Source organism: Mercenaria mercenaria, chromosome 10 (genome assembly GCF_021730395.1).
Source record: "Mercenaria mercenaria strain notata chromosome 10, MADL_Memer_1, whole genome shotgun sequence".
Lineage (NCBI taxonomy): Eukaryota > Metazoa > Mollusca > Bivalvia > Venerida > Veneridae > Mercenaria > Mercenaria mercenaria.
The window spans coordinates 51,197,518-51,225,466 of NC_069370.1; the positions used below are offsets into that span (position 1 = coordinate 51,197,518).

The 27,949-nt window shown below is 32.7% G+C and overlaps 1 protein-coding gene across 1 annotated transcript; it reads left to right on the top strand.

Annotated features, from left to right (window-relative positions):
- LOC123561592 (uncharacterized) lies at positions 1-27,334 on the top strand. The gene is made up of 2 exons (XM_053553074.1): positions 1-1,680; positions 27,104-27,334. The coding sequence occupies exons 1-2, from the start codon at positions 1,401-1,403 to the stop codon at positions 27,196-27,198; spliced, it is 375 nt and encodes a 124-aa protein (XP_053409049.1). The 5' UTR covers positions 1-1,400; the 3' UTR covers positions 27,199-27,334.
- The last annotated feature ends 615 nt before the right edge of the window (positions 27,335-27,949 follow it).

Here is a 27,949-nt window from a genome sequence, read left to right on the forward strand (position 1 = left end):
TTCCACAAAGCATATGATGGTATATCAGTTCTAAGGATAATAACATTTGATATAATTAACAAATTCTTCTAGCGTTCAATAATTTTGCAGGAGTTGCAAGTATTTGTTTAATTGGAGAAGTATGAAATAACTGATTTATGAGGAACATTCAAATAATATTTCTGCAGCTCGTTCATTTTTCTCTTGGATCGCAGCCTAATTGTTTCATCTTCAAGTTTCCACAAGGTGTCTGAGAAACTGATTTAATCGGAACTAGGTTTCTCGACGAAAATTTACATTTTAATTTCTTTACTGGTATTTCTGCCTGATTTACGTAAAATAGCATCTTTTCATTAAATTACAAACAAAATGATTATTATTCATCTCAAACAATGATTGATCTAAGATATTTTCAAGAGTTATATGTTCAAGTTCTAATTCAGGAAACGGCATCGTAAAATTCAATTACAGGCATAAATAAATATATGTTTGGATATTGTTTAAAAATAAAATGAAAAACTAAAATGAACTAACACTATAGAAATTTTACCGGACTGTTTTACATGACTGACGCAGCCAACATTTATATGGCAATAACATTTCTCACACTGAAAGAACAGGAAGTTACAAGCATTGGCAATGTGTACCTATTCTCTACAGTATCGTACTATGTAATTTCTTACGATATTATTTGATGTGTAAACATTGCAATATGAAACACACGTACGCTATTGGCCTATGGAGACAGATCATCCTGGGAGTATTATGTAGCATTTAGGATATTTAATAAAGCCTTTCCTACTATTATGGAGAAATTATTGGACTCTGGGAGCGACAGTTCTTTGAATTATTTATTAGTTTCTTTTCTTTTTTGATAGCTTCGGAGTGCCTAGAGGTTATTGCTTTAGAGGACCGTACGTTTAAGATCATGAGCATTAGTCCCATGACATTTTAGATGTTCTATAGATAGCAGAAATGTTACCATCGGTACGATATAACATTAATAATATAATTATGGGTGATTTTGATTTGTTCTGTATTCGTGTAGCTGTGGATATTGGAATTTGACAGTTAGCTTTGTATGTCTTTAGAGAGTTTGGAATAGTTGGCTGCAGTGTGTTAAAAACTTTTGTTGGAGTTTGTTAGAAATAGTCACAACAAACTCATTTGATAAAATGATATGAAACTATGAGTATAAATTTCGAAAAAGACTTTGATTACTGAAATCATGTTGTAGTTTACTAAAGAATGTTCCGCGTTATACAAAGGATATTTAAGTACATGGAGGATAGGAAACCACATTGGAATCCACGATTGGATTATTTAAGGTCTGCTTCTTATAAATCTTATTAGTTTTTGCTGTCAATCTGAGACATACTACAGAATATGTCAGGCGTGACATAAGCTGTGAATGCTGGGAAATGTTAGTGATCACCTATAACAATAGTTTTGAGGACGTCAATAGCGAAGATGAATTTGATAAGATAGAAATCTTATCATCTCAAATAGAAACAGCTGATGAATTTTTTCTTGCTCCTATTGCAAGCTTAACTGAAAAGGAAGTTGACCTTTTAGACCGAAAGGAGAGGGAAAGAAAGCGTATTGCACGTGCTGTAGCCCTAATTTCCGGGATATTGTTTTTGGTCAGTGTTGCCTTGGTTACAGTATCGCTCTACATGGCTAAAGATATTGACGAAATGGGTAGGTCTGCTATTTTTGTAACATAATTTGAGACTTCTTATGGTACTAAATTGACGTTTTCATAGGTTACACGTGTTTTTGTACTTGAAATTCAAATCAAAAGTAAATTCATTGATAGCTTTTTAAAGAGACAACACTGATATGCAATGAACTGTTCAATGTAGACTATATTTCTTTTTTTCTATTATCAAGCAATACATAAAATCTAAATTGCATTTGCAACGCTATGAAATATTCTAATCACTTAAATATGCTCCATTCATACATAAAAGTCGATATTTTTATGGAAAATAAAAGAAACAAAGAGATTGCCAATGACTAAACATGACAAACAAATCGGATTTGGTTTGTGTACTTTAAGAAATTATGCACAGAGTAAATATCATCAAGACTGAACAAAAATCTATTTTCATATCTTTAAAGACAGTAACAAATAATATGTTTGCTGTGGCATGGTAATGTAATTCAGATAAAGTAAACCATCTTATAGGCGTTAATATTTATAACAGTTTTACTCTTGCCTTTTCATGCCGTATTCAAAGACAGATTTAGTACCCTATAAACTATCAAAAGAATTGCATTGTACCTAGATAATGGGGATTTTTGTTATATACCATACCACCGGTGAATGATATAAGCGATAATTACAATTCTCCTGCTATCGATTGTTACATTTGGCCAGAAAATTCACGATCTACTTTAGTGAAACTATCTGTATTGTTCTTATCTCCGAACAATAGTCTCGTTGTGGAATATAATAGTTCTCTTTAGTCTTTCATAAAATAATAAATGTGTGATGCCGTCAATTCTGGGATGTAGAACGCACGTTTCTGTGCAATTTTACTATATTTATTTATCAACAATAGTTCAAATTAACAAAAGGTATACATTTATAACAAAATAAGTAGTCAGCTTTTGAACACTGGTTATCCAGTTAATATAATTAGATAAGAAATTAAGTGTCACTTTCAACGTCGGTTAACCGAACTAACAAGAAATTAAACATTAAAGTATAACACGCTTGTTCTGTGGATGTCCACTAACTAACTGTCCTTTTTTTCCTGCTGCTTTATTTCTTTTCAATTTATGATTTTCAACCAATGAAATCACAGATTAATATCTTGACAACCAGTATAATTGAATTATGCAAATTATTCTTATACAGCCTTCTTTAGATCTTATCACATTTATGATAGTGATCGAAGGAAGAACAAAGACCTTGTTAGAAATTATCTATACTTCGCACTCTTGCATTGCATAACAAATAATCAGCTTAATTGTCTACAAATATTACTGAACCTAGCAACTTAAAATTTTACAGCAGGACACTTGCCCCTCCGATATTTATTTTCACTCCGTGAAAATGCAGTTTCATCTCACGTAAGCGAATTTTAGGGAAAAATAATTATGTTGTTTGTTCCCGTTTAGTGTCTAATATTATAAACAATTACAGTAAAATACGTTTGCTGAAAATATTGGAGTACCTGTCTACATTTAATTAAAATTAATAGAATGCTGTGTGTTTTGTTTTCTTTTACACTTTTAACGTCTTCCTCTTCTAGCGTAAAATCCACGTGATGGGCGGTCTGAGAAAGTCCCTCTTTGTTTTTGGTGCTTATTGATGTTTCCTGGTTGGTTCTCGTGCCTGAATTCATTAATTTGTTTTTGTAGTTCAAGATTTCCTTTATTTGATTCGGACAGTTCTGCCTTCAGATTGTCAATGATTTCATACAGATCATTGAATTTTTGACTAAAGTCACAATACAGATTTGAACGGTTATATGATATACACGATTTCCTGCTTAATTCATCTTGTATTTTTAACAGATTATTTCTTTCCATTTTCATGGCACTGATTATTTCATTTGAGTATTCATAATCTGAGCGCAGGTTTTTGAATTTTGACAGTAGCTCATCCTGCGAATTCACGTTATCAATAAGACAGTTATTCTTTGCTGTAAGCACGTTAATTTCCGTTATTTTACTTTTCAATTCTGAACGATTTTCTGCAATTTCTGCATTCAAGTTTTCGTTTTTGTCCCGTAATCTTTGGTTCTTGACATTTAGGTTGGAATTCTCTAGTTTGACTGCTTCTATCTTACTTTTCATCCTTTCGTTTTCGTGCCGTAATTTGTTCATGCGTTTTATTGTACCGTTATGCTTACGGATTGCCGTGTTTGTTGAATTTTCTTTTAAGTAACTATCCCCAACTCCGTGAAAAGGCAGTGAAATTTCTAGGATCAGTCTGTTTTGAAATGCAACTGATCTCGCGATGTCTTGTTTTGTCTGTCTTGACGCAACTGAATTTTGAATTTCTACATACCCGACCGTAGTGTCCTTTCTTTTGACATCTGTTACAAATTGCCATCACTGCACGGCATTCACTAAATGGATGGAATAGTCCACATTTCGAACACTTCTTGGTTAGTCCATAATAAACGTTATAATAAGTATTCTAATGTCGGTTATCCGTACGACGTGTTTCACTTCGCTGGGGAATATAACTCATCTTGTAGAATAATCCACTCGCTTTTGTGACGGTACTGGGAAAGTCAAGTAAACATAGAAGTTCCTTGTACCCGGTTTCTACGCCATGTGTGATGCCGTCAATTCTGGGATGTAGAACGCACGTTTCTGTGCAATTTTACTATATTTATTTATCCACAATAGTTCAAATTAACAAAAGGTATACATTTATAACAAAATAAGTAGTCAGCTTTTGAACACTGGTTATCCAGTTAATATAATTAGATAAGAAATTAAGTGTCACTTTCAACGTCGGTTAACCGAACTAACAAGAAATTAAACATTAAAGTATAATACGCTTGTTCTGCGGATGTCCACTAACTAACTGTCCTTTTTTTCATGCTGCTTTATTTCTTTTCAATTTATGATTTTCAACCAATGAAATCACAGATTAATATCTTGACAACCAGTATTATAATTGATTTATGCAAAGTATTCTTATACAGCCTTCTTTAGATCTTATCACATTTATGATAGTGATCGAAGGAAATGGCAAACAATGGAACAAAGACCTTGTTAGAAATTATCTATACTTCGCACTCTTGCATTGCATAACAAATAATCAGCTTAATTGTCTACAAATATTACTGAACCTAGCAACTTAAAAGTTCACAGCAGGACAAATTGTCTTAAAGTATATAAGACGAAGAGAAAATGTCTAGAAATATTGTAGACGAAGGGAAATAGTCTGGAAGTATGGAATACGAGGATGTAAGGGGAGGGAGGGGGGATACTGAAACAAATTTTTGCCTTATGAATAGAAAATCTATGTCTGACTTTTTAAAAGAATGTCGTATAGGGTTCGATTTCATGCTTTATGCAGTGAACACGTATGCGATAATCTCCTAATGCCGTCTTAATATTTGATGAGTTAGTATGGATTACTTCTTGTGTGTCACTGTTCACATAAATTCGTTTCATCAATTTTCTAAGCTGAAAGAATGGTATAAGACACTGATAAAAGTATATCATCAAACCGTTCTAAGGAACATGTAAATGTTATGAAAGACAATTGAGCCATGTCATGAGAAAACCAACATAGTGGCTTTGCGACCAGCATGGATCCAGACCAGCCTGTGCATCCGCGCAGTCTGGTCAGGATCCATGCTGTTTGCTAACGGTTTCTCTAATTGCAGTAGGCTTTAAAAGCGAACAGCATGGATCCTGACCAGACTGCGCGGATGCGCAGGCTGGTCTGGACACATGCTGGTCGCAAACCCACTATGTTGGTTTTTCCATGGCACGGCACAATTAAAAGTTAGACAATTATTTCATAACGCCACATACATAGGGTACAACTATTGCAATATTACAATTATTTGTCCGAGGAATAACCCTTTTACAAATTAAGAAACTAGAAACTAGCTAGTAAATATGTATGTGTACCTGTAATAGATCATGGTCTAGTAATGAGCTGCCACGATTAGAATTGTTACCTGTAAACAATGTAAAAACATGATGTTTGTTTGTTTGTTTGTTTTGGGTTTAACGCCGTTTTTCAACAGTATTTCAGTCATGTAACGGCGGGCAGTTAACCTAACCAGTGTTCCTGGATTCTGTACCAGTACAAACCTGTTCTCCGCAAGTAACTGCCAACTTCCCCACATGAATTATCAGAGGTGGAGGACTAATGATTTCAGACACAATGTCGTTTATCAAATAGTCACGGAGAACATACGCCCCGCCCGAGGATCGAACTCGCGACCCAGCGGTCCGTAGACCAACGCTCTTACCTACTGAGCTAAGCGGGCGGGCTAAAAAAAAAAAAAAACATGATGTAGAAGGGATACCTGTAAAACACTGAAAAATTAAAAACAAGTAAGACCAACATGCGTTACTAATGACTATTCCTTATGCTACATGTTTTGCATAGTCAAAGAAAAGAACAATATTTCACCATATATTACTTTGGAAATATCACTATACCGCAACATCTGACTTATTTTAAGACATTTGTATCTTAACTTTCTTCCGAGTCTCTGATATTGATATGTCTTAAGACAAAGAAATTGATCAAGTCTCTTTAGACAGCTTTAGATCTAAAGAAACAGCAATCTCAACAATAGCTAATTCTTTCAGAAATAAACTTGCGAAGACGCTGTCTTTAAATAAATATTTAATGTAGAACATTTACATGACATTTACTAGAGAAAAATATTACAAAGAACAATTTCAGCCATGCAGGCAGATTATTTTTAAATAATAGTTTCTATCTAACTGTTATGATGTGTTTTAAATAGAATATTTGTTAGTTGTAATAAACAGTGTATGTCATCAAATGAGAGCCAGATGCAATTGTTGAAAATCAAAGATCTCATATTTAGCAGTGAAAGACAATGATCTTACATGTTAGAGATTTATCCTAATGAAATATGAGCCGTGGCATGGAAAAACCAACATAGTGGGTGTGCGACCAGCATGGATCCAGACCAGCCTGCGCATCCGCGCAGTCTGGTCAGGCTCCATGCTGTTCGCTTTTAAAGCCTATTGGAATTGGAGAAACTGTTAGCGAACAGCATGGATCCTGACCAGACTGCGCGTATGCGCAGGCTGGTCTGGATCCATGCTGGTCGCACACCCACTATGTTGGTTTTCCCATGGCACGGCTCATATGTATTTGGTATTTTTCACTTTTAAGTAACAAGATGTATTTTTCTCCCTTAAATTTGTATATTCACTGAAAGTTATATATTAAATGGACTGTAAGAGAAAATTTAAAGTTTCAGTTTACGAAGAAATCTTTAGTATATAGCTATATATAGCAGTAAATGATTTCCTTTAATAGCGAGATGAGAATAAAATGCGTTACAATCCAAACTGTTAGAGCTAATGTTTTAAACTCATCTTTTATTTATTTATAGCGTTGGACATGTTTTCAGTGAATTAAAAACTCAAAAGCTTTCAACGTTTTAAATTGATTGAAGTGAAAGTAACATTTCAGTTGCCCAATAGAACGCCGCACCTGACCAGTACCTATCCACAACACTGCAATTCATAATTCGATTTGAATAGAAGCCTGCCTGGTAATTGATCGAAATTAACCTCAAGCATTTTCACAGTCGAACTGAAATAAATAAGCATGGAATAAATAAATTAATTAAGAAGTTTTTGCCTGGCAGATACATCGTCTATATCTACTTATAAGAAATTCATGTCAGCATATATGCACAATCATATCACAAGTCATATATGATATAAATTAATAATGATATAAGATAAATAAAATATTTGATTCAGTTTAATAGCTGCTTTATAATATAATTATTAGAGATATTTGACAAAAAACAAAAAAAAACAACAACAACAAAAAAATCATATATTGACATGGTAAGAAGCATCCTTCTAGTACAGTAGTTTGTACTCTGTACATAACGAGTTATCTACATTCACCAATGAGTGGTTTGTACGTAGCTAATTATAAACGGCCGTGTTTTCATGCTTACGTTAATTTAAGGCATTTCAAGATGTAAAATGTGATTTATTTATTAATTTTATTGATATTATACCAAACAAACTAAACGATCCTTAAGATTTACTCTGCTATGTCTGTTCTTTTCCTAATGAATCGAAATTGCGAACATAAGTTATCGTGATTTTTTTATAGAATGAAAGATTGCGTCAATGATTAGAGTCTAAATTAGTAATTATATCAACCACACATTAGTCGCATGATACTGATTGTTTTCAAGGCGGTATCGTGATTTTGGATCTAAACATTAGTAAAACACATTTTCTGTTTAATTCTTCAGTCAAAGCTGGTAAAGTTTAAATGCAAATTTTAAAGACCTTGCTATTCTCTAAATAGACAGTGTTTAAACAGATTGTTCAATTCTTGCATACCAGACGGGGATTTCAGGTATTTTTACTAGTGCTGGAAAAATCCATCTTACACCCCAGGGTGTAAGATGACTCTCGTGCTGTAAATGACGTACTACGAACTATATATATGTAGAAGATTTATGTAGTAATTTATATTTTATTTAAAAAACGGAATAAAAATTCAATACCTTGACAGTTCCTATTGGTTCCTGATAGTATATTTCTCGATTCAAATCACGTTATTTTATCAAAAATTCATAACGTTACGCTGAACTGTTAAAACAAAACCGGAACTAAACATTGTTATTTGTTTTGAAACGTCATGATGTCTTTCCTGTTTACGGACGTTGGTTTCCCGCGCTTTGTTTAAATACACTGCTATAAGAAATAGTTCTAAAAAGAAAGCCGTTCGACTGATTTTATTTTCATTATTTTATGTTGATATCGGTATGCAAGAAAAAGATTCTGTCACTGGTTATAGGTGCAGATGGGAATATCCGGCTCTCGGGTAACTGTTTAGGCGGTAACTCGGTAGGAACCTCGTTACCGCCTAAACAGTTACCCTCGAGGCCGGATATTCCCATCTGCACCTACAACCAGTGAAAGAATCTTATAATATTTACTTGCATGCACAATGCATCTCTGCTGAAACGAAATGTTTAAATTGTCTTGTATTCGAGATTCAGATAGAAAAACCAGTGTGATTGTAAAGTAATAAACACTTCTTTTCTGTACAAAGATTTGGAGATGATGTTGGACAAGATAATTGTCATATGTTTACACGTTTCCTGACTGATATCATTAATAATAAGTTTACTATTTAAGTGACGTCGGTATTTCATTTTATATATCTGAGTTATTTGGCCAGGGTTAAAATCAATACATTAAGCACATTATATACTTTGTTTTACAAAAAACTTACATGTTGTTCGAATACCAGTGTAATTTAAAGCAAATGGTGCATGTCATTTTGGAATCAGTCGAAAATCGTTTTCATTATACTTGCATGTGCAGCTCAAAATTTGCCGTTTGTCAAAATGAGATAACATTTAACTGCGTTTGTTTCTCGGTTAATGAAAAGGTAAAGAATGATATTGCACATTTCATTAGACTCTGTCGTTAATTGTATCGCACATCTCATTAAACTCAGAGTCAAACCGGGTCTGTTACTCTTCAAATAGATTTTATTTCTTTGAAACGAATGATAGCTGATGCTGCATTTTGTTAATAACTTTCGGAGAAAATTGTATATCTAATCATCTGTAAATACAACAATAAATTTTTTTAAGTACGATTTCTATTAAACAAATTGTTTAAACAAGGAGTAAAGATGAGCTGGTGAACATACGAAAATTAGGTGAACTACTGTACTATATTTACGCAAGTTTGTAATTTACAGCGCATAATTTAATAAATACATCAAAGTTGCAGTTGTCTGTAAATATAAAGCGAAAAGAATAAAAAAGAAATCGGACATCCTGTTAGAGAAACGTTTTCTTAATCTTTTATTAAAGAACAAAATGTAACTGAGTATGGCTTAAGCGGATGACATGGAAATAAGTGACATATACTTGTCAATCGTGGTCTAGGAGTGTTGATCCTATGTCATGAACACCCGGAGTATGTTTGTTTCTTCCATGCTCTGTGCGTCATTTAGCGTATTTCTCAGCTACTCTTTAGTGTTTCTCTCTTTAATATCCGAAGATACTGTTTAAGATGGGTCTGTGCCAAGCATGTTCATGATTGATTTGTTTTACCCTTTCAGAGCATGTTAAGATAACCTCTAAGAAAACTAATGAAGTTTTTAAGTTTTCTTTCTCTTAATGTTATTCTATCTAACATATTTTAGGATAAGGCCATTTTCATGGATACTTTTCCTTTTGGCTGCTTAATTACCCGAAATTGTCGTATATATCTGTAGCATTAAAGAATCACCATAACTCGTTTTAAAAAAGTAAATGTCAACATTTTAAGACACATGACTTTCTGCTACTGAAGAACGAAATAGTATTGAACTATTTCATAAAGAACAGCCCTATATAAACTCACCAAAAACATTAAATATTTAAATTTACAATTAACACAAAATACGAAATATACAAATTATGAATGGTTTCTGTGCATTGTGCATGTCTTTAGACTATAATATTTTTAATAACATTTAAATAATACTTTTTAGAACATCAAAACACATGTCAGCTTTTACTGTAATATAATATTACACATTATAATAGCATATATATTAAATATGACTTGATTTTCCATGTTGTTTCAGACGTGCATATAATGAATATAACCTAGGTAAATTGAACAAATAAGTAAGTAAGTAAGTAAGTAAGTAAGTAAGTAAGTAAGTAAATTCTTTATAGTTTATTTATAGAGGGTTACCGTACTGTAAAATAATTATAAGGATATTTCAAACACTATCAAATATATAGTTATTATCAGATACGAACAGTCCAGCAGAATGTGTATTATGTACAAAAATACTGTTTTATTTGCCGTTTTTGCAACATATTGCTTTTTAGAACTCTGCCGTTATAAAAGCAAAAACTTAGGTAGAGTATTCCTATATCGTTCAGAGATTTCCAAATTTAACATCTTTGATTTTCTGTGATAATGTGATAAGTAAGTAACATATTTCGTCCAAGAAATTACCACAGATAATCATCATTATTTTAGCATTTAATATCACATGTAAAGTCACTGAAAATTACGTTATCAAGGTGTGTTATTACATAGAGATAGAATACGTACATTGATAAGCTTATTTTTATCAGCATCTTATCAAAATATCAGTACTGAATAATGGCGTTTGCTGTAAGAACATAGTTACATGTGTATGGATACGATTGTTCGACGCTTGTGCTTTTATAGAAGGAACTGTGTAATACTATGAAGTAAAGTGGAAAAAACTCCAGATAATACATATAACTTTAAAGTAAAAGGTATATGATAAGTTTTGGAAACCAATGGATTTTGTAATTAAATGAAGACGTACAACAGTTCTACAGTTACTGCGGAGTGGTTTTTTAATCTAAGAAATGTCTTTAGGAAAAACTGATCGATATCTGTTGATGTTGTTGACAGACACACGTATATTTTCACAATTTTGCGTTCTGTTTCAGTATGTTTATACATATATTTTCAAGTAATTACAGGATCTTGGCTGTTGTAAAATTGGCAGTTATTTAGTGTCTGATAAATCATGAGTTCGAATTACTTATAAACCATGTTTCAAATGTTCATCTTATTAAATTGATAAGTGTTTCCTGTAATATTTGGTGCGCAATTTCACGGTATGTTATCTTGTAAATATCCAAGTAGTAAACATAAAAAAACCAGCTTTTATTCTTCTACGTAAAATATAACGGCAAAAGATCATAGATTTTATGATTTCTTTCTAATCTTGTTTGAGATAAAGTTTGAAAACTAAGAAACTAACGACTGCATCGATGCAATATGAAGGTTAAATAAAATATCAAAACTCAACTAAAATCGGTTGCAAAATTAAGTAAAATTAGATAGATTGAATGCCTAGGTAAAATGTTGGTGTAAGCTTTCCTATGGTGAATTTACATTTTAGTTCAAGTAAAAGACATCTGCAGAGACCAATGTCTAAAGCAGGATTAGACAGAACTCGTGAATCTATGAACATCCCATTATATGTTACATAGAGGTAAACAGTCTGATATTTTATGTTTGATTGTTTTTGAACATTTACAGATCCATATAGCGTACCAAGACACAAAACGCTACTGACATTTATGATAAGAAACTTTTGGGAAAACACATACTGTTACAGCTAAATCTGTCACAGTCATAAGTAAATTTTTTGATACTTAATCAATAAATTGCTCCATTGATGCTTATTAATTTGAATTGCATAACTACTAGCTATTCGAAGGAACCATGTTATTTCTGTTAAAGAACATTTAATTGTTAAGAGAAGTTTAGAGATAACAGGACCTGTTATTTAATGTATTCCAAACACTGCACGAACACACACATACAATAACGTTTTTTCGATGATAAAATGTTGAGGTATAGTTGCTCCTGGCTGCACTTGTATTATCAAAGTTATTAAAAAAAATAAATACCTCAGTCATTTAGAAAATAGAATTTTTTGACGGATATTTATTGTGGTATGTGAACACGCCATAGATATAAGACAAACTGTACTAATGGGAGAATATTTATATAGATTTCTCTTCCCCAAACTTTTCCTGCAACATTCATATCTCCAAAGCACCGCTAACCTTGACAGAAATTAAATTATGTATTGATTGACGGGGTTTGTGTTATATATCATACAATCGGGGAATATTATTGCTAATTAAAATGTTCCTGATTACAAGATTACAACAATGCTCCATGATGAAGATATTCTACTGAGGATTGCTTTATGGAATAATTTCTATATCTATCTGACCGAACAATTGTTTCATAATTAGGTTCCTTAGCTCTTAAGGTAATTGTAAATGCAAACTCTGACCAAATTCATTTTTCTTCAATGCAGAATTTGACAGAACCCTAATGTTTCAAAACTTCAAAATATTCCTAGAAAATGCGACATATAAAGAACAAAGGGTCGTATGCTTGAGTTTTAGACAGATTTAAAACATTTGGATCTCGCACACGTGTTGATAATGGCGTCATCACAATTTTGATAATGTTTCAGCGAATAGAAAGTTTTCTACAATGAAGATTTTAATGAAATTCCTCACAGTCGTAAATAAACATATGGTCTATGATATGGTGAAATTAAATGCTTAGGTACCCGTTCTTGTTTTTGATATATTCGCCCATGATAAAGGATATCAGCACATCACATGCTGATTTTAAAACATTGTTTGGAATAAGTTAACGTTTCAAACGTTTTAATATCATATTTTATTTTTAGAAAGACAATTACGTTACTGTTTTAATAAACACACTCAGGGTTTGCCAATAATTTATAAAACGACTTTTATTTCCAAATACCGAGTGCAGGCTTTATTTTATGTTATCCGGATAAAAGACTTTACGCTATTACTTCCGGTTTATCAAACGTGCAGAACTACGTCAGATTTGGATACTTAAAATGTCCAAAATGACAGACAACTTATGTAAGCTTTGTTCGTCTGTTCATTCATGATGCCTGCATATGTAAATTATATTGGTTGAATGAAAATTTATTTCAAACTTTTGATGGAATTCAAGATTTTTGACCAAAAATGATCTTTTTTTTTTAATTAAAGTTTGGTCATATTATAGATATAAGGTCATTAACTTTTGTTTCTAAACTATTTTAGAAATGCAAAATCCGGTAAATACATGTCCCAGTCGGGAATCGAACCCAACTGCCTCGGTAATATAAACTTTCCTACCTTCTTGACCAATATACAACGTAGGAATTCATATTTATCCATCGTTAAATATAACCAGAACCCCGTTATTAATGCATTTTTAATTTTGTATTGAAAACAAATAGTAAAATCACTAGTTCTCTTGTGTTTCCATAACATATAATCTCTCAGTAACCAAGTTTCAAAGCCTTTTATTAGAAACATAGCGATAATTGCCTGATATCTAAATGTTATTTTTTTTTGTTGTTCTCATGCGATCTGGAGATAATTGCCCTTAATAAAATGACAAAGTTCCAATAAAGATTGCCATGTTCAAGGAACACAGCCTGACAAAATATAAAGACCACTGAGATGTCAGTAAGATAGGATTCCTCCATGTACAAAGTCTAGTTTGAGATTTAGTTGCATTAAAACCTGAAAGCAGTATACACTTTGTTGTAAATAATCATGATATACATCAGCCAAGCTCAGGTCTAAGTTCAGACGGTATTTCTATTTAAGACATGCTTTCAAGAATTATACGAGGTCACAGAGATCTATCGTTATATCAACAAGGATGCTTTAGGCGATAAAGAAACAGCAGCACAGATTCGTCAGTTAGAGCAAAATGAAAATATCTATCTTAAGATGAAACTGCTTATTATCATCAGAGATATGAAATGTTTCTTCTTTATCTGTAGGTATACTACCATACTTCTTCTTACGTTGCCAAAAAATATCTAATTTCGCTAACTCGGCCTACGTCTGTAAGTGTATATATCGATGTCTGCTGGCATAATTTACAAACTAATCAAATTTCAGTCTCAAAACTCATTTTGACTGTATCAAACATAAGTTCAACGGAGAGCGTCTAATTAGTCCCGCAAGTCAGACTATAACTTTGTAATACCACAAAGACGCATTTAAAGTATTACGGATTTCTTTTATCTTTTAACTAAGTATAGTAATTATCATATTTAGTGAAAAGTTTAATTGGAATGTGTTGAGAAAATAGTGTATTAAATCTATTAACAGACTTGTAATGAATCTTAATACTTAAAACGTATGTGAATTATGTCAAATAATAATAATAATAATAAAGACTGCTTTATAGGTGACGGAATTGTATCTGAAAACTGCTGTTTTCATGTTATATTTGTCTCAAGAGGTTATATTTGTGTACAGATACTTTTTAATATTACACAAATTAGAACTAAAAAAGGCTAAGAATATATATATATTGTCAGTGCAAAAACAGTTGTATTTCGTCACAACTGTTCTAAATGAAGGTTGTACTGTTACAGATATTCTTTATTTCATACTTCATGTGGACAGTTCCAGTTTTTGTCGATAAATTTCATCTAACTCCTCCCTCTATTGTCATTCTATTCATACCAATTTCAAGTGACCACAAGCGGTATCACAAAGAAAACGCAATGGTCTATTGTGTAAACTAAACTAGGTCAATCGTATTTGACAGTTTTAGATCCGACCATAACAAGCAGTGATAGGTGTCTCTGTTTAGCCAGTTACATTAGAGACTATCTATATCGGATCAAAATGGTGACACTGTTGTAGCTCAAGAAAGCAGAAATTATTAATGCACCGAAGCCGTCACTCAGCTTTGATTTCATATATAAATGTTGGCATCGATTCGCTTTAGGAATATATATACTTTTGTATTTAGATTACCACCACAGTACACAAGACAAGAAAAATTGATAAAGAACACACCAATAACCTTAGAGCAATTCTTCATCCTGGCCTGGTCCTCCCAAAATATTTTGGGGAGGTTATAGATCTAACACATTGCGCAGTTTTGGTGATTGGCATAATTTGGTGGTTGGAGTCTCTACAGTTAATCACTACGTTACTCTGTCTGATGGTGAGATGACTATTGTACAATTCCATGATGCTTTTCACCTACAATCATACAAAGAACGCATCGAGGGAATTGATTTTTTCATGTTACTTACCCATTCGTGACCTTAGAGGCATTCGTATTTTAGATTAGTTTTTTGGTATGTGTGTTAACTGATACGTAACGTCAGATTACTAAGTTTATTTTACATAATTGGATATTTGTTCACTTGTGATAGATAGAGCTTGACACAACGAGATGGTTTTTTAAACGTTCTGTCTAACATGCTGAATTTGGATATAGTCCAAACCCCAAGTTTCATTTACAAATATACTGATTGTACAAATGCGCTGTCCCTATTTTCAACTTTTCTTGTCAGAATCGTTTTATAGATTATGTAAATAGTCTTTTATGTTTGTGGTGGTATATTTACCTCCCTCCCTCTCCCTTCCTTTCTCTAATCCTCTTTCTCCCTCCTTCCATTTTTATATGGTTTACATTTGATTAAAATGTATCGTAAAGGCTTGTATTTAAACTTTGCCATCTGTTATATCTTTCCACTACAACGTATATTTGTGGTATGTGGCGTGGTTGCGTTTGCTTGCTGTATTTAATGTTTGTTTCGAATCATTTCCAATCTAACGTGATTGTATCCTCCCACTCGAAGAAGTACAATTTATCTTATTTAAATTAACCACGCGTCATTCATTTATTGATAGACCTACCTTGTATATATCCAGTAAAAATAATTTTAACTATCAAAAAAAAAAAAAAATCAATATATATTTATGATATTGATCAGTCAAATCGATAAGGATGCTTGGAAAGTCTGAAAGTTTTTTTCTCACTCTTTTTCTCTGTGTGTGTAAACAACTGATTGCTGACACGATGAGGCATTTGTTTAATTTCCGTTCTTTGTGAAGATAATTAACGACCATTTCATTAGACTAACATTAAATTCGCCTCTGTTCAAACAAGATTCGTTGGACATTTTATTTCGAGATTTTGTTTTGATTTCAAGTCAGCAGAACAGATAGAAAATATCTAAATTAAATAGATTTCAGTCGGATGTTTTGCCACGAAAGAAGAAAGATAACGACATACACTCACTACATAAGTGTATTACAGTAAAAGATACAATCTCATCAACGGACGCAAAATATCTATCACTACCACTTATCCATAGAATATCAATAGTTTCCTTTGAAATAGAAAATATCCAAAGTTTGATTTTTCAAGTTTGGGATGCGGAACCGTCGTATAAATGGATCAGACCGTTTCACAAAGTGCTTGATTCACTGCACAGACGATTACCTTATTGTCTAAGTAAAATATCTGGGACCTTGATACTGACGCATTTAGGTCGTTAAGTCTGGTACAATCCTTAGCGTTATATTGACAACTGTAGAATTCAGCAGTAAAAAACGGTTACAGTTATTATATGAATTGCATTTGTTTATAATCTTTTATTATATTAACCAATACAGATATATTAATAATAGTCTGACCGAACAATTGTTTCATAATTAGGTTCCTTAGCTCTTAAGGTAGTTGTAAATGCAAACTCTGACCAAATTCATTTTTCTTCAATGCAGAATTTGACAGAACCCTAATGTTTCAAAACTTCAAAATATTCTTAGAAAATTCGACATATAAAGAACAAAGGGTCGTGTGCTTGAGTTTTAGACAGATTTAAAACATTTGGATCTCGCACACGTGTTGATAATGGCGTCATCACAATTTTGATAATGTTTCTGCGAATAGAAAGTTTTCTACAATGTAGATTTTAATGAAATTCCTCACAGTCGTAAATAAACATATGGTCTATGATATGGTGAAATTAAATGCTTAGGTCCGCGTTCTTGTTTTTGATATATTCGCCCATGATAAAGGATATCAGCACATCACATGCTGATTTTAAAACATTGTTTGGAATAAGTTAACGTTTCAAACGTTTTAATATCATATTTTATTTTTAGAAAGACAATTACGTTACTGTTTTAATAAACACACTCAGGGTTTGCCAATAATTTATAAAACGACTTTTATTTCCAAATACCGAGTGCAGGCTTTATTTTATGTTATCCGGATAAAAGACTTTACGCTATTACTTCCGGTTTATCAAACGTGCAGAACTACGTCAGATTTGGATACTTAAAATGTCCAAAATGACAGACAACTTATGTAAGCTTTGTTCGTCTGTTCATTCATGATGCCTGCATATGTAAATTATATTGGTTGAATGAAAATTTATTTCAAACTTTTGATGGAATTCAAGATTTTTGACCAAAAATGATCTTTTTTTTTTAATTAAAGTTTGGTCATATTATAGATATAAGGTCATTAACTTTTGTTTCTAAACTATTTTAGAAATGCAAAATCCGGTAAATACATGTCCCAGTCGGGAATCGAACCCAACTGCCTCGGTAATATAAACTTTCCTACCTTCTTGACCAATATACAACGTAGGAATTCATATTTATCCATCGTTAAATATAACCAGAACCCCGTTATTAATGCATTTTTAATTTTGTATTGAAAACAAATAGTAAAATCACTAGTTCTCTTGTGTTTCCATAACATATAATCTTTCAGTAACCAAGTTTCAAAGCCTTTTATTAGAAACATAGCGATAATTGCCTGATATCTAAATGTTATTTTTTTTTGTTGTTCTCATGCGATCTGGAGATAATTGCCCTTAATAAAATGACAAAGTTCCAATAAAGATTGCCATGTTCAAGGAACACAGCCTGACAAAATATAAAGACCACTGAGATGTCAGTAAGATAGGATTCCTCTGTTCAAACAAGATTCGTTGGACATTTTATTTCGAGATTTTGTTTTGATTTCAAGTCAGCAGAACAGATAGAAAATATCTAAATTAAATAGATTTCAGTCGGATGTTTTGCCAGGAAAGAAGAAAGATAACGACATACACTCACTACCTAAGTGTATTACAGTAAAAGATACAATCTCATCAACGGACGCAAAATATCTATCACTACCACTTATCCATAGAATATCAATAGTTTCCTTTGAAATAGAAAATATCCAAAGTTTGATTTTTCAAGTTTGGGATGCGGAACCGTCGTATAAATGGATCAGACCGTTTCACAAAGTGCTTGATTCACTGCACAGACGATTACCTTATTGTCTAAGTAAAATATCTGGGACCTTGATACTGACGCATTTAGGTCGTTAAGTCTGGTACAGTCCTTAGCGTTATATTGACAACTGTAGAATTCAGCAGTAAAAAACGGTTACAGTTATTATATGAATTGCATTTGTTTATAATCTTTTATTATATTAACCAATACAGATATATTAATAATAGTCTTTCTAGCAAGCAGTCGTTATAGCAATTTAATTATATTAAATTTTCTGGACAGAATTTTCTTTTGAAATTTTTGATTCAGGATTTTATTCTTTTTCTTACACAATGAATGATTTAAGTTGGAATTACTAAAATAGTTTTTGATATTAATGCTACTCAGAAAAGGTCCAGTAATGAAAATAAATTTCAGAAGGTGCTTCTATTACATACAGTTCGACAACTGTGTTTGATGTTTCAGTCGAGAGACAGACCAGCTTTGTTGTATTCGGTTGCCAGTGTGTGTGTGTTTTTTTTTGCTGGCAAGAGCAATGAATGGTCTTTCAAGTTTTATCTTAGTGGATGTTATCTAATTTTCCGCTGTGTAATACAGATCAGTGTTTAATTCATCAGCAGTGCAACTGTTCTTTTCTTGAGAATTTATTTCGCAATTTCGAATTATGCAATGCTCATTATAAGTTCATTAACCGTATACATAAAAGCCAAGTTTATAGGTACATTATAAGCTGTAGATTATGAGCAATAAAACAATACAATATCAGTAAAAGAGTTCTGTCAGCTCCCTTCTATCTACAGTTCATCTATAACAGTATAATATGATAACTCAAATTAATTCTTGCAAGGCCTAATGCTTAAAGTCCCATCATTTCTCTGAAATAGCATTATTTTCCTTAGAAAGAAGACCATGAAACATTGCTCCCTATATGGTTCAGAAACAGCATATATTTGGTCTATGTTGACACTTTATCCTTCGAAAAATAATCGCCGCAAAACGCCGTTTAGTGTTTTGTATGAATGACAAAATACTGCCAGTGTTTACATATTTAATCGGCGGGTCTTTCCGATGACAGTTCGTAATAACTCGGAAGGACGCATAATTCTGTTTCTGTCAGGGCTGCGGGTTCGCTCCCTGCTGAGGACAATAATTCTTGAGATAATATCGTTAACAGAATATGAAAATAATTCAAAAATTGAAAAAAAAAAGATTGTCCACAGCTCGGAGCGAACCCGCAGCCCTAACAAAAACATAGTTTTCTGAACCAGCGCCTTAGCACTCTCGGCCACTGCGGCAGTTGACTTTTTATTATATCTACTGCTTATATCGTCGGTATATTTGTTTACAAGATTGGATCGAGTACCAAAGATTTGCTCTGTCTGATAAGTCAAACCCTTATGCCGCATGTTGTTAACTATCATGATGCAAGAATGGTAAATAGCCATTGAACAGTAACACAGTATCTTAATTACAATTAGTTTTTCGTAAAAACACAACAAATCCGCAATAAACTTACTGAAAACATTTTCTTCTGTTTACGAGTGTTTACTTCGTCATCAATATTGGGTACGCACATTTCATTTGCATAAATTAACGTTCGCGTCACGGAGGCAATCGGTACTTTACAAAATTCGGCTCGGCGAAGATAAAAATAAACACAAGTCTGTGAAACTACCGGATTTTTTTAGATAGTAGGTAGTCAATCTATTGTTGCGCAGTTTAACAGGACTTCTAAAACCATCATGTACACACGACCGGATATTAATTTTATGCACTAAAAATCTCTGATTTTGAGAAATAATGGGACTTTAAACACATCGAGTCAACTATAGGGCACGTAAACATAACGTCAAAGCAATGATGTGGAGTACAAGACGTTATTTATTTTTAAGCCAGCTCAATCCCAAATTGATCCTTTAATAATCTGGTAATTTTGAGTTACATATACTCATGAATAAGAATTATAATGATATATGTAAAATGCCCCATTCTGTCATGTTTATGTAAAAAATTCAACATTTGGCAGTATTTAAAACATAATATGAATATTTCAAATGTAACATTGCCTTCTGACTCGACAAAGATATTTTGCGAGCTTTATATTCTATATATCGGTACTGTAAAATTTCCATAAAAAATACCCCGTTTCTTCTGCTGTGGTATTAGCAGTCTATACGATTTTACTTCATTATCTTTCAATTAATCGAAATGATATTGATTTTATGAGAGAGAAGAAACAGTTGTTTTTTTTAAATGATATCATCTATAACAATCAGTACTGTAAGTACAAGAGTTGTCTCTAGAAATTTTAGACAGTTATTTCTACATTCGAAAGGCCATCGTACTTGAACTTATTTTGTGATCTACGGTTCCGCATCCCGTATAATTTGTAGACAAATGTGACTGGGAATCGTGGTATAAAATCTTTTTTTCTGCTGCAATTTTATTCATTTTATCTGCCATAGCCATTTTCATAATCATTTGTTAAAAATAAAAATCTCGAGCGTAAAAACGTCTAATAACAATAGAAATGTTTATCTTGGCATCTGCTATGTATTTACTTAACTTTTTTCAAATATTCTTACTGAAACCGATCTTTTGAAAACATTAAAGTGATAAAACAATTTTTCCTTTCCCGGTTATATTACCTTGGCGAATAATATCTTTAACTGCAATAAAAAATGCATAAAATATAAAACGAATCTCATTTTAGATTCATATCACTACTGGATGCACATACCGTTAAACATGGTTTAAACTGTAAAATACCCATTAAAATAGGAAAAACCGTTAATTAACCCCTTTAATTCTTGCATCACTTTATTTAGCAGGTTTCACAATATCAATGGGTTAAATGTTAAAATACCATTAAAACACCCATTTTTTGCCATGAATCATGTCATTAAAAATTAAGTTTGGTAGCTAAAAAAGTTAATAGCTTTGAAAAAATAGTGAAATTCTGTATATTTTGAATTTAACAGGATTATTTATGGCCCTTAAAATTGAATTAATGCCCATTAAATGTTCAGGTTCTGTACGATTTCATTTAAGAGTAAACTTAATGGCCCTTAATAGCAATGTGATGCCCATTAAATCCTTCATTCTGTAAAATGTGATTCTTATATTTTCTTTTTTTGGTTTTTGGCTTGCACTCCCATTGAATGCTTATAATTCCAGTCCCATATTGTTCTAAAATGGACTTTAATCACAATAAATACATACTATGCACACATTATCTATAATATATCATGATGTTATATTTAGTTGCATTAAAGTTATTTCCCCTTGATGCAGTTATGCCATTGTTTTTCAAATGTTTGCCAAATCGGATTTATTTCAATGAAAGTCGGATGAAAACATATTAATTTATTTGATAACATCAATCTACATTATTTTGGTAAAGGTAAATATGTATTGATGCATGCCACTTCTCTGTTTTTTGTTTTTCCTGTCCAAATTATTAGCATTTGTATAAGAAAAAGGGTGGGGTTTGGAATTTACATTATAAAATGTGCTCAGACCAGTTTAGATTTTCAAATTAATTTTCCAATCTTTGAGTAGAAACTAACATTTATAGAGAAGTGAACAGTACACATGATTGTGAAGATGACTTAAATTCATTTGGGGCATAGGCAGATCAATCGCTTCTTCGTTCCGATGAATCAAGGAGTGTGGTACGCTTGATTGGGGAGGGGGGAACTTGTGATGCAATCCCTCAAACATTTGCTCTTAGCTGTTTAAGTGCATGCACCTGAGCACAAAGTACTGAAGTAGAGCTAAGTTGCGATTGCCCATTGTGCGCTGACATTGTCATCAACAGTGGCTTTTTGAATACACCTGATGCCTAATGTCTGTACCAATTAAAACTTGGTCAGAATGTTGGTCAATATTATAATGTTGAATAGTTAAAACTACCCACATGGTCACTTGATCTATTAAACCGGTACCTGTAAACCTTCCTCAGTACAAAACAATACAATACAAAATCCATTTATTTTCTCATTTCATATGAACATATGACAGAATAAAGATACAATATGACAATATGTACGAGGCTGTTACATGTGTTTACATTACAAAATAATGAGAGTAAAAAAAAGAAACAAATATTCTTCTAGCATTTTACAAAACAGTACATATGTATAAATACTATTACACGTGTAGTAATACGTAGTTTAAATCAGTACGGCAAAAATAAGTATGAAGTTGATTATCTTAAGATGTCTAATTCTTATGGCATATTTCATGGCCCTTAATTTGATATACCATTAAAATATTACGAACCCATTAAAATTGAATCTGACATATTTAATAAGACCATTAATTAATTTTTTAATAATTAACGGGCATTAACATAGTATTAAAAGAATTAATGGCCCCATTAGTTCTTACTAATTAATGGGGAATTAAGGGGTATTTCTTTAATAGCAATTAATTTCATGCCAATTAAAAATTTCACGGAGTTTTAAGGAGCCTGTTAACTTATTTTAATGGTTTATTTTAAGCAGCTTTTCATGGCCATCAAAGTCATTTTAACAAGGTATATTTTGCCAGGGTTTTAACATACATATTCTATGGCTTTCTAATGTATGGCATTAAAACTATGGTCATGAAAATCCCATTAAATATTAAGAACTAATGGGTGAATTTAAATGGTGACCTGTTAAAACTCTGTTAAAAACGTTTGAAAAAATTAAGGCCAATTTCATGACCCTTTTAATGGCATGTGCATGCAGTAGTGTATGGTGCCTTTATTGGAAAACTACTTACCTTTTCTTGTAGATGCATTTTTTTTGTAGAATTACTGAAATATCAGGAATATTGTACATCGCAAGAATTACAAGTGTTACAATAAAACACTACTGAACAAGTAGTTAAATATATATTACAAATAAACATTAACACATATCATGAGCGAGAAATATGAATTTTCTCTTGGAGCTTGGAGAAACGCTCTTTTTAACTGCATTTAAAATACGACTTAATTGTTTGATTAATTATGTAGTTATATAAATGATTTTTTGAGAAAAAAAAACACACTCTAAAACGCCAACAATTCAATGAGTACATTAAAAAGGACAAACGCATTAAAATCTCTTCAATAAGCATACGTTCACTGGACTGAAAATATTGCCATTTATATCTGAGAATTGATTTTCACTGAAAAATAATACATTGTAAGTTGACACTTAGCTTTTCTAATTCACATGTAATTTCAAATATTTACCACCAGACGGTTTTAGAATTAATTTTGTTGAATATTTTTGAAAATAGCTTTGTAGACCATTGATTTTTCCTTCCTTCGAGAATTTCTTATAAGCTAATCGTATTTTATAATTTTCACATGTTTTAAAGATGTTGATATATTAATAACGGTTTACCATGACATGATACTGTACGAACCCACGTAGATAAAATGTGAAATTAGGTACCAGGTCACTCACAAATTTAAGTATAGGTTTATTTAAGCGTTCAGAAAACACTTGTCGTCTGTTAAAGCCGGTGAACGAACGATACATTTCTTTTATATATTAAACCTGTACAAAAAAAGCTATTTGCAAATATCCACACTTTAGACGGAGCTTAGTAAATTATGACTTTTTCCGTTTTTATTTGTACATTCATTTTAAAATAAAAACAAATTGTTCCGTTGGATGTGAATTTCAGTTAAGTTCATAGTTTTGTAAGGTTGGACAAAAATGTTTTATACAATGTAAAGTTTGATTTAGCCCTGGATGTCATAGCATTACGATATAGAAAGAATATTAAGCCAATAAAAGTAGATTTTTCTTCTTTAAGAAGAGCTCAGACAACTTTAATTATGGGAGTCAGATAAAATGGTATCACAAATTTGAAAGATTTGTTAACTATTACATTGGAATTTTTGAGAACTATTTCATGTACAAACGTTTTTGTTATTAGTTTTTATAAGGTTGTTTAGATTATGCATCAAGTTGAATAATAAATTAAACAAACAACGTTGTAGTTTCAGCTGTTTACGATTTTAGTCTATTTGCTTCGCTTATTCAGTTACTGTTGGTAGTCTACCAAAACAAAAAAGTTGAAGTATATGCTACAATGAGTAATATGAAAAGTTTAATATTTTTTATGAATCATAGCCAAATATTACAAATTGTACTTTGATTAAGAATTATCTGTTCTACAAACAGTTGATGTTATTTTACTCCGGTACAAATTGCAGAAGCCCGCCAGCTTAGCTCAATAGGGAGAGCGTAGATCTACGGATCGCGGGTCGCGAGTTCGAGCCCTGGGCGAGGCGTATGTTCTCCGTGACGATTTGATAAAATACATTGTATCTGAAATCATTCGTCCTCCACCTCTGATTCATGTGGGGCAGTTACTTGCGGAGAACAGGTTTGTACTGGTACAGAATGGAGGAACACTGGTTAGGTTAACTGCCCGCCGTTATATAACTGAAATACTGTTAAAAAACGGCGTTTAACCAAAAACAACCAACCAAGGAATAAATTGCAGATTAAAACAGTGTGCTTAGTTGAAATACAGGCACATTATCTTAAGTATAGTATTACAAATGTTAAATCAATGCATAAAGATGGGAGAAATTGATTTTGCAAGTGACAGAGCCGCATCACGTTCCGCAGTTCTGACACTTATAATGTGATTAACAATAGTTCCATACACTACCAGAGTTAGTGAATGAGATGAAACACACTGATAGTTCCATGAGACTAGTCATGAATTGAGCAATGCTGATGTGGTCTTTGTTTATCATTTCATTCACGACTTGTGACTGACCGGTGATTTTATCTAGTTGACCGCCTTTTCGTAAAATGCTGCGGTTGTGAAAAGTTTTGCACATCTCGTAACCTCTCATAAACAGACATAATTGATTAGAATTATGTGTTTGTTGCGTTCTTGACTTGAAAACGATCTATTTCTAGATTTGATTTATGTTATTTGCGAGCAAATAATGTTTCCAGTTTAATTTGCAAATGACCTTCGTTGAAAATATATTTTTGCTTTTGTAAAAAAGGGAAAGAAAAAAAAGGAAGAAAATGTGCTTATCGCATAGCACGTTAGATTTTTAGCTCACCTGAGCACAAAGTGCTCAGGGTGAGGTATTGTGATCGCTCACCGTCCGGCGTCCGTCCGTCCGTCCGTTCGTCCGTCCGTTGTACGTCCGTCCACACTTTCCTTTAAACAACATCTCCTCCTAAACCAACAGGCCAATTTTGATGAAACTTCACAGGGATGTTCCTTGGATGGCCCCCTTTTAAAATTGTTCAAAGAATTGAATTCCATGCAGAACACTGGTTGCCATGGCAACCGAAAGGAAAAACTTTAAAAATCTTCCTCTCAAAAACCAGAAGCCCTAGAGCTTAGATATTTGGTGTGAAGCATTGCCTAGTAGACCTCTACCAAGTTTGTTCAAATCATGACCTCGGGGTCAAAATTGACCCCGCCCCAGGGGTCACTTGATTTTACATAAGAAAATCTTAAAAAATATTCTTCTCAAAAGCCAGAAGCCTTAGAGCTTAGATATTTGACATATAGCATTGCCTAGTAGACCTCTACTAAAATTGTTCAAATCATGACCCCGGGGTCAAAATTGACCCCGGGGTCAAAATTGACCCCGCCCCAGGGGTCACTTGATTTTACATAGGAAAATCTTCAATATTTTTTTTAAAATAAACCAGAAGGCCTAGAGCTTAGATATTTCACATGTAGCATTTCCTAGTGGACCTCTACAAAATTTGTTCAAATCATGGCCCCCGGGGTCAAAATTGACCCCGCCCCAGGGGTCACTTGATTTTACAAAGGAAAATATTAAAAAAATCTTCTTCTCAAAAACCAGAAGGCCTAGAGCTTAGATATTTGACATGTAGCATTGCCTAGTGGACCTCTACTGAAGTTGTTCAAATTATGATCCGGGGGTCAAAATTGACCCTGCCCTAGGGGTCACTTGACTTTACATATGAACATCTTCAAAAGTTTTCTAAAAATAAACCAGAAGGCCTAGAGCTTAGATATTTGACATGTAGCATTACCTAGTGGACCTCTACAAAATTTGTTCATATCATGACCCCCTGGGTCAGAATTGACCCCGCCCCAGGGGTCACTTGATTTTACATAGGAAAATCTTCAAAATTTTTCTAAAAATAAACTAGAAGGCCTAGAGACTAGATATTTGACATGTAGCATTGCCTAGTAGACCTCTACAAAATTTGTTCAAACCTTGTCTTCCGGGGTCAAAATTGACTCCGCCCTAGGGGTCACTTGATTTTACATAGGAAAATCTTTAAAAAAAATTCTAAAAATAAACCAGAAGGCCTAGATCTTAGATATTTGACATGTAGCATTGCCTAGTAGACTTTTACAAAATTTATTCAAATCATGACCCCTGATGTCAAATTGACCCTGCCCCATGGGGTTACTTGATTGTACGTAGAAAAATCTTCAAAATTTTCTAAAAATAAACCAGAAGAGCTTAGATATTTGACATGTAGCATTGCCTGGTGGACCTCTACAAAAAGTTTTCAAATCTTGTTTTTAAAGTTACTTAAAGAAAATTTCAACTATATTTTCTCATAATTCTTTTGATTGATTTCTGTTATGATCTTTTGACCTTGAAGACTTGTCCTTAAGTGCAATGATAACAGGTGAGCGATATAGGGCCATCATGGTCCTCTTGTTATATTTTACATTCCATTTGCTGAATGTGCGACAATTCAAGTCCAAGTACGAAACATTTTAGTCTAATCTAAAGTTACCATTTCATGTATACTCCTTTATATTTTCAGTTCGCAATTCCAACGAAATGCTTCGAAAACACAACGACAGAATATCAGGCATGCATGTCGACGGGAGTACTGGGGGAAATATGACGGGGTTATGACAAGAAAAGGACCAAATTTGATCCTCCTATTTGCGCTTCCTCTTGTTTGTTGAAATTTACCGTTGACTTAATGCACGGTTATTTGACTGAACTTGCCAAATATAAGTGCAAAATGAAAATGTAATATGAAACAAAATTCAGTCAAATATGTAGTAACGTCATTGTGCATTTAACATTAAAATAAACCGTGCAGTCAATGTTTCATATGTAAGATGTGTATAGTTGTGATATTAGTGAGACGGCGGCATTTATGTTTATTTTAGGCAAACAAGTGGCAATCAACGAACAAAATGGAATCTTTCATAGAGGTGTTGATAGCTCATGTTTGATTTAGATGTGAAATTCTACGCCATACATTGTAAATTTTCATTTAAGTCATTAGAAAATAGTAAGCAAATAGTTCATTGTATATTAGTCGCACATGTATCATGCAATCATGAGCGTGTACAGCTTCGCGAATAGGAGAACGCCACCCAATTAGTTAGAGAAATCAAAACGGTGAATAAGCCTATAAGACCAAAACATGTTGTCAAAATAATGGTGCACAATTATCAGTCAGTCGTAGAAGTGTTGATAAATATTTTGACATTTATTGCAATATTTATACAGTTCACAAGGTTAAGCTTTGTCATTTGTTTTAAGTTACTTGGTGAAATGATTTTTGCAGTACTTAAATAATAAGATAAAAAAATGAAACATGTTATGATATTCTTATTCTTAATCAATTGGACCTAGACATACAACGCTGTTT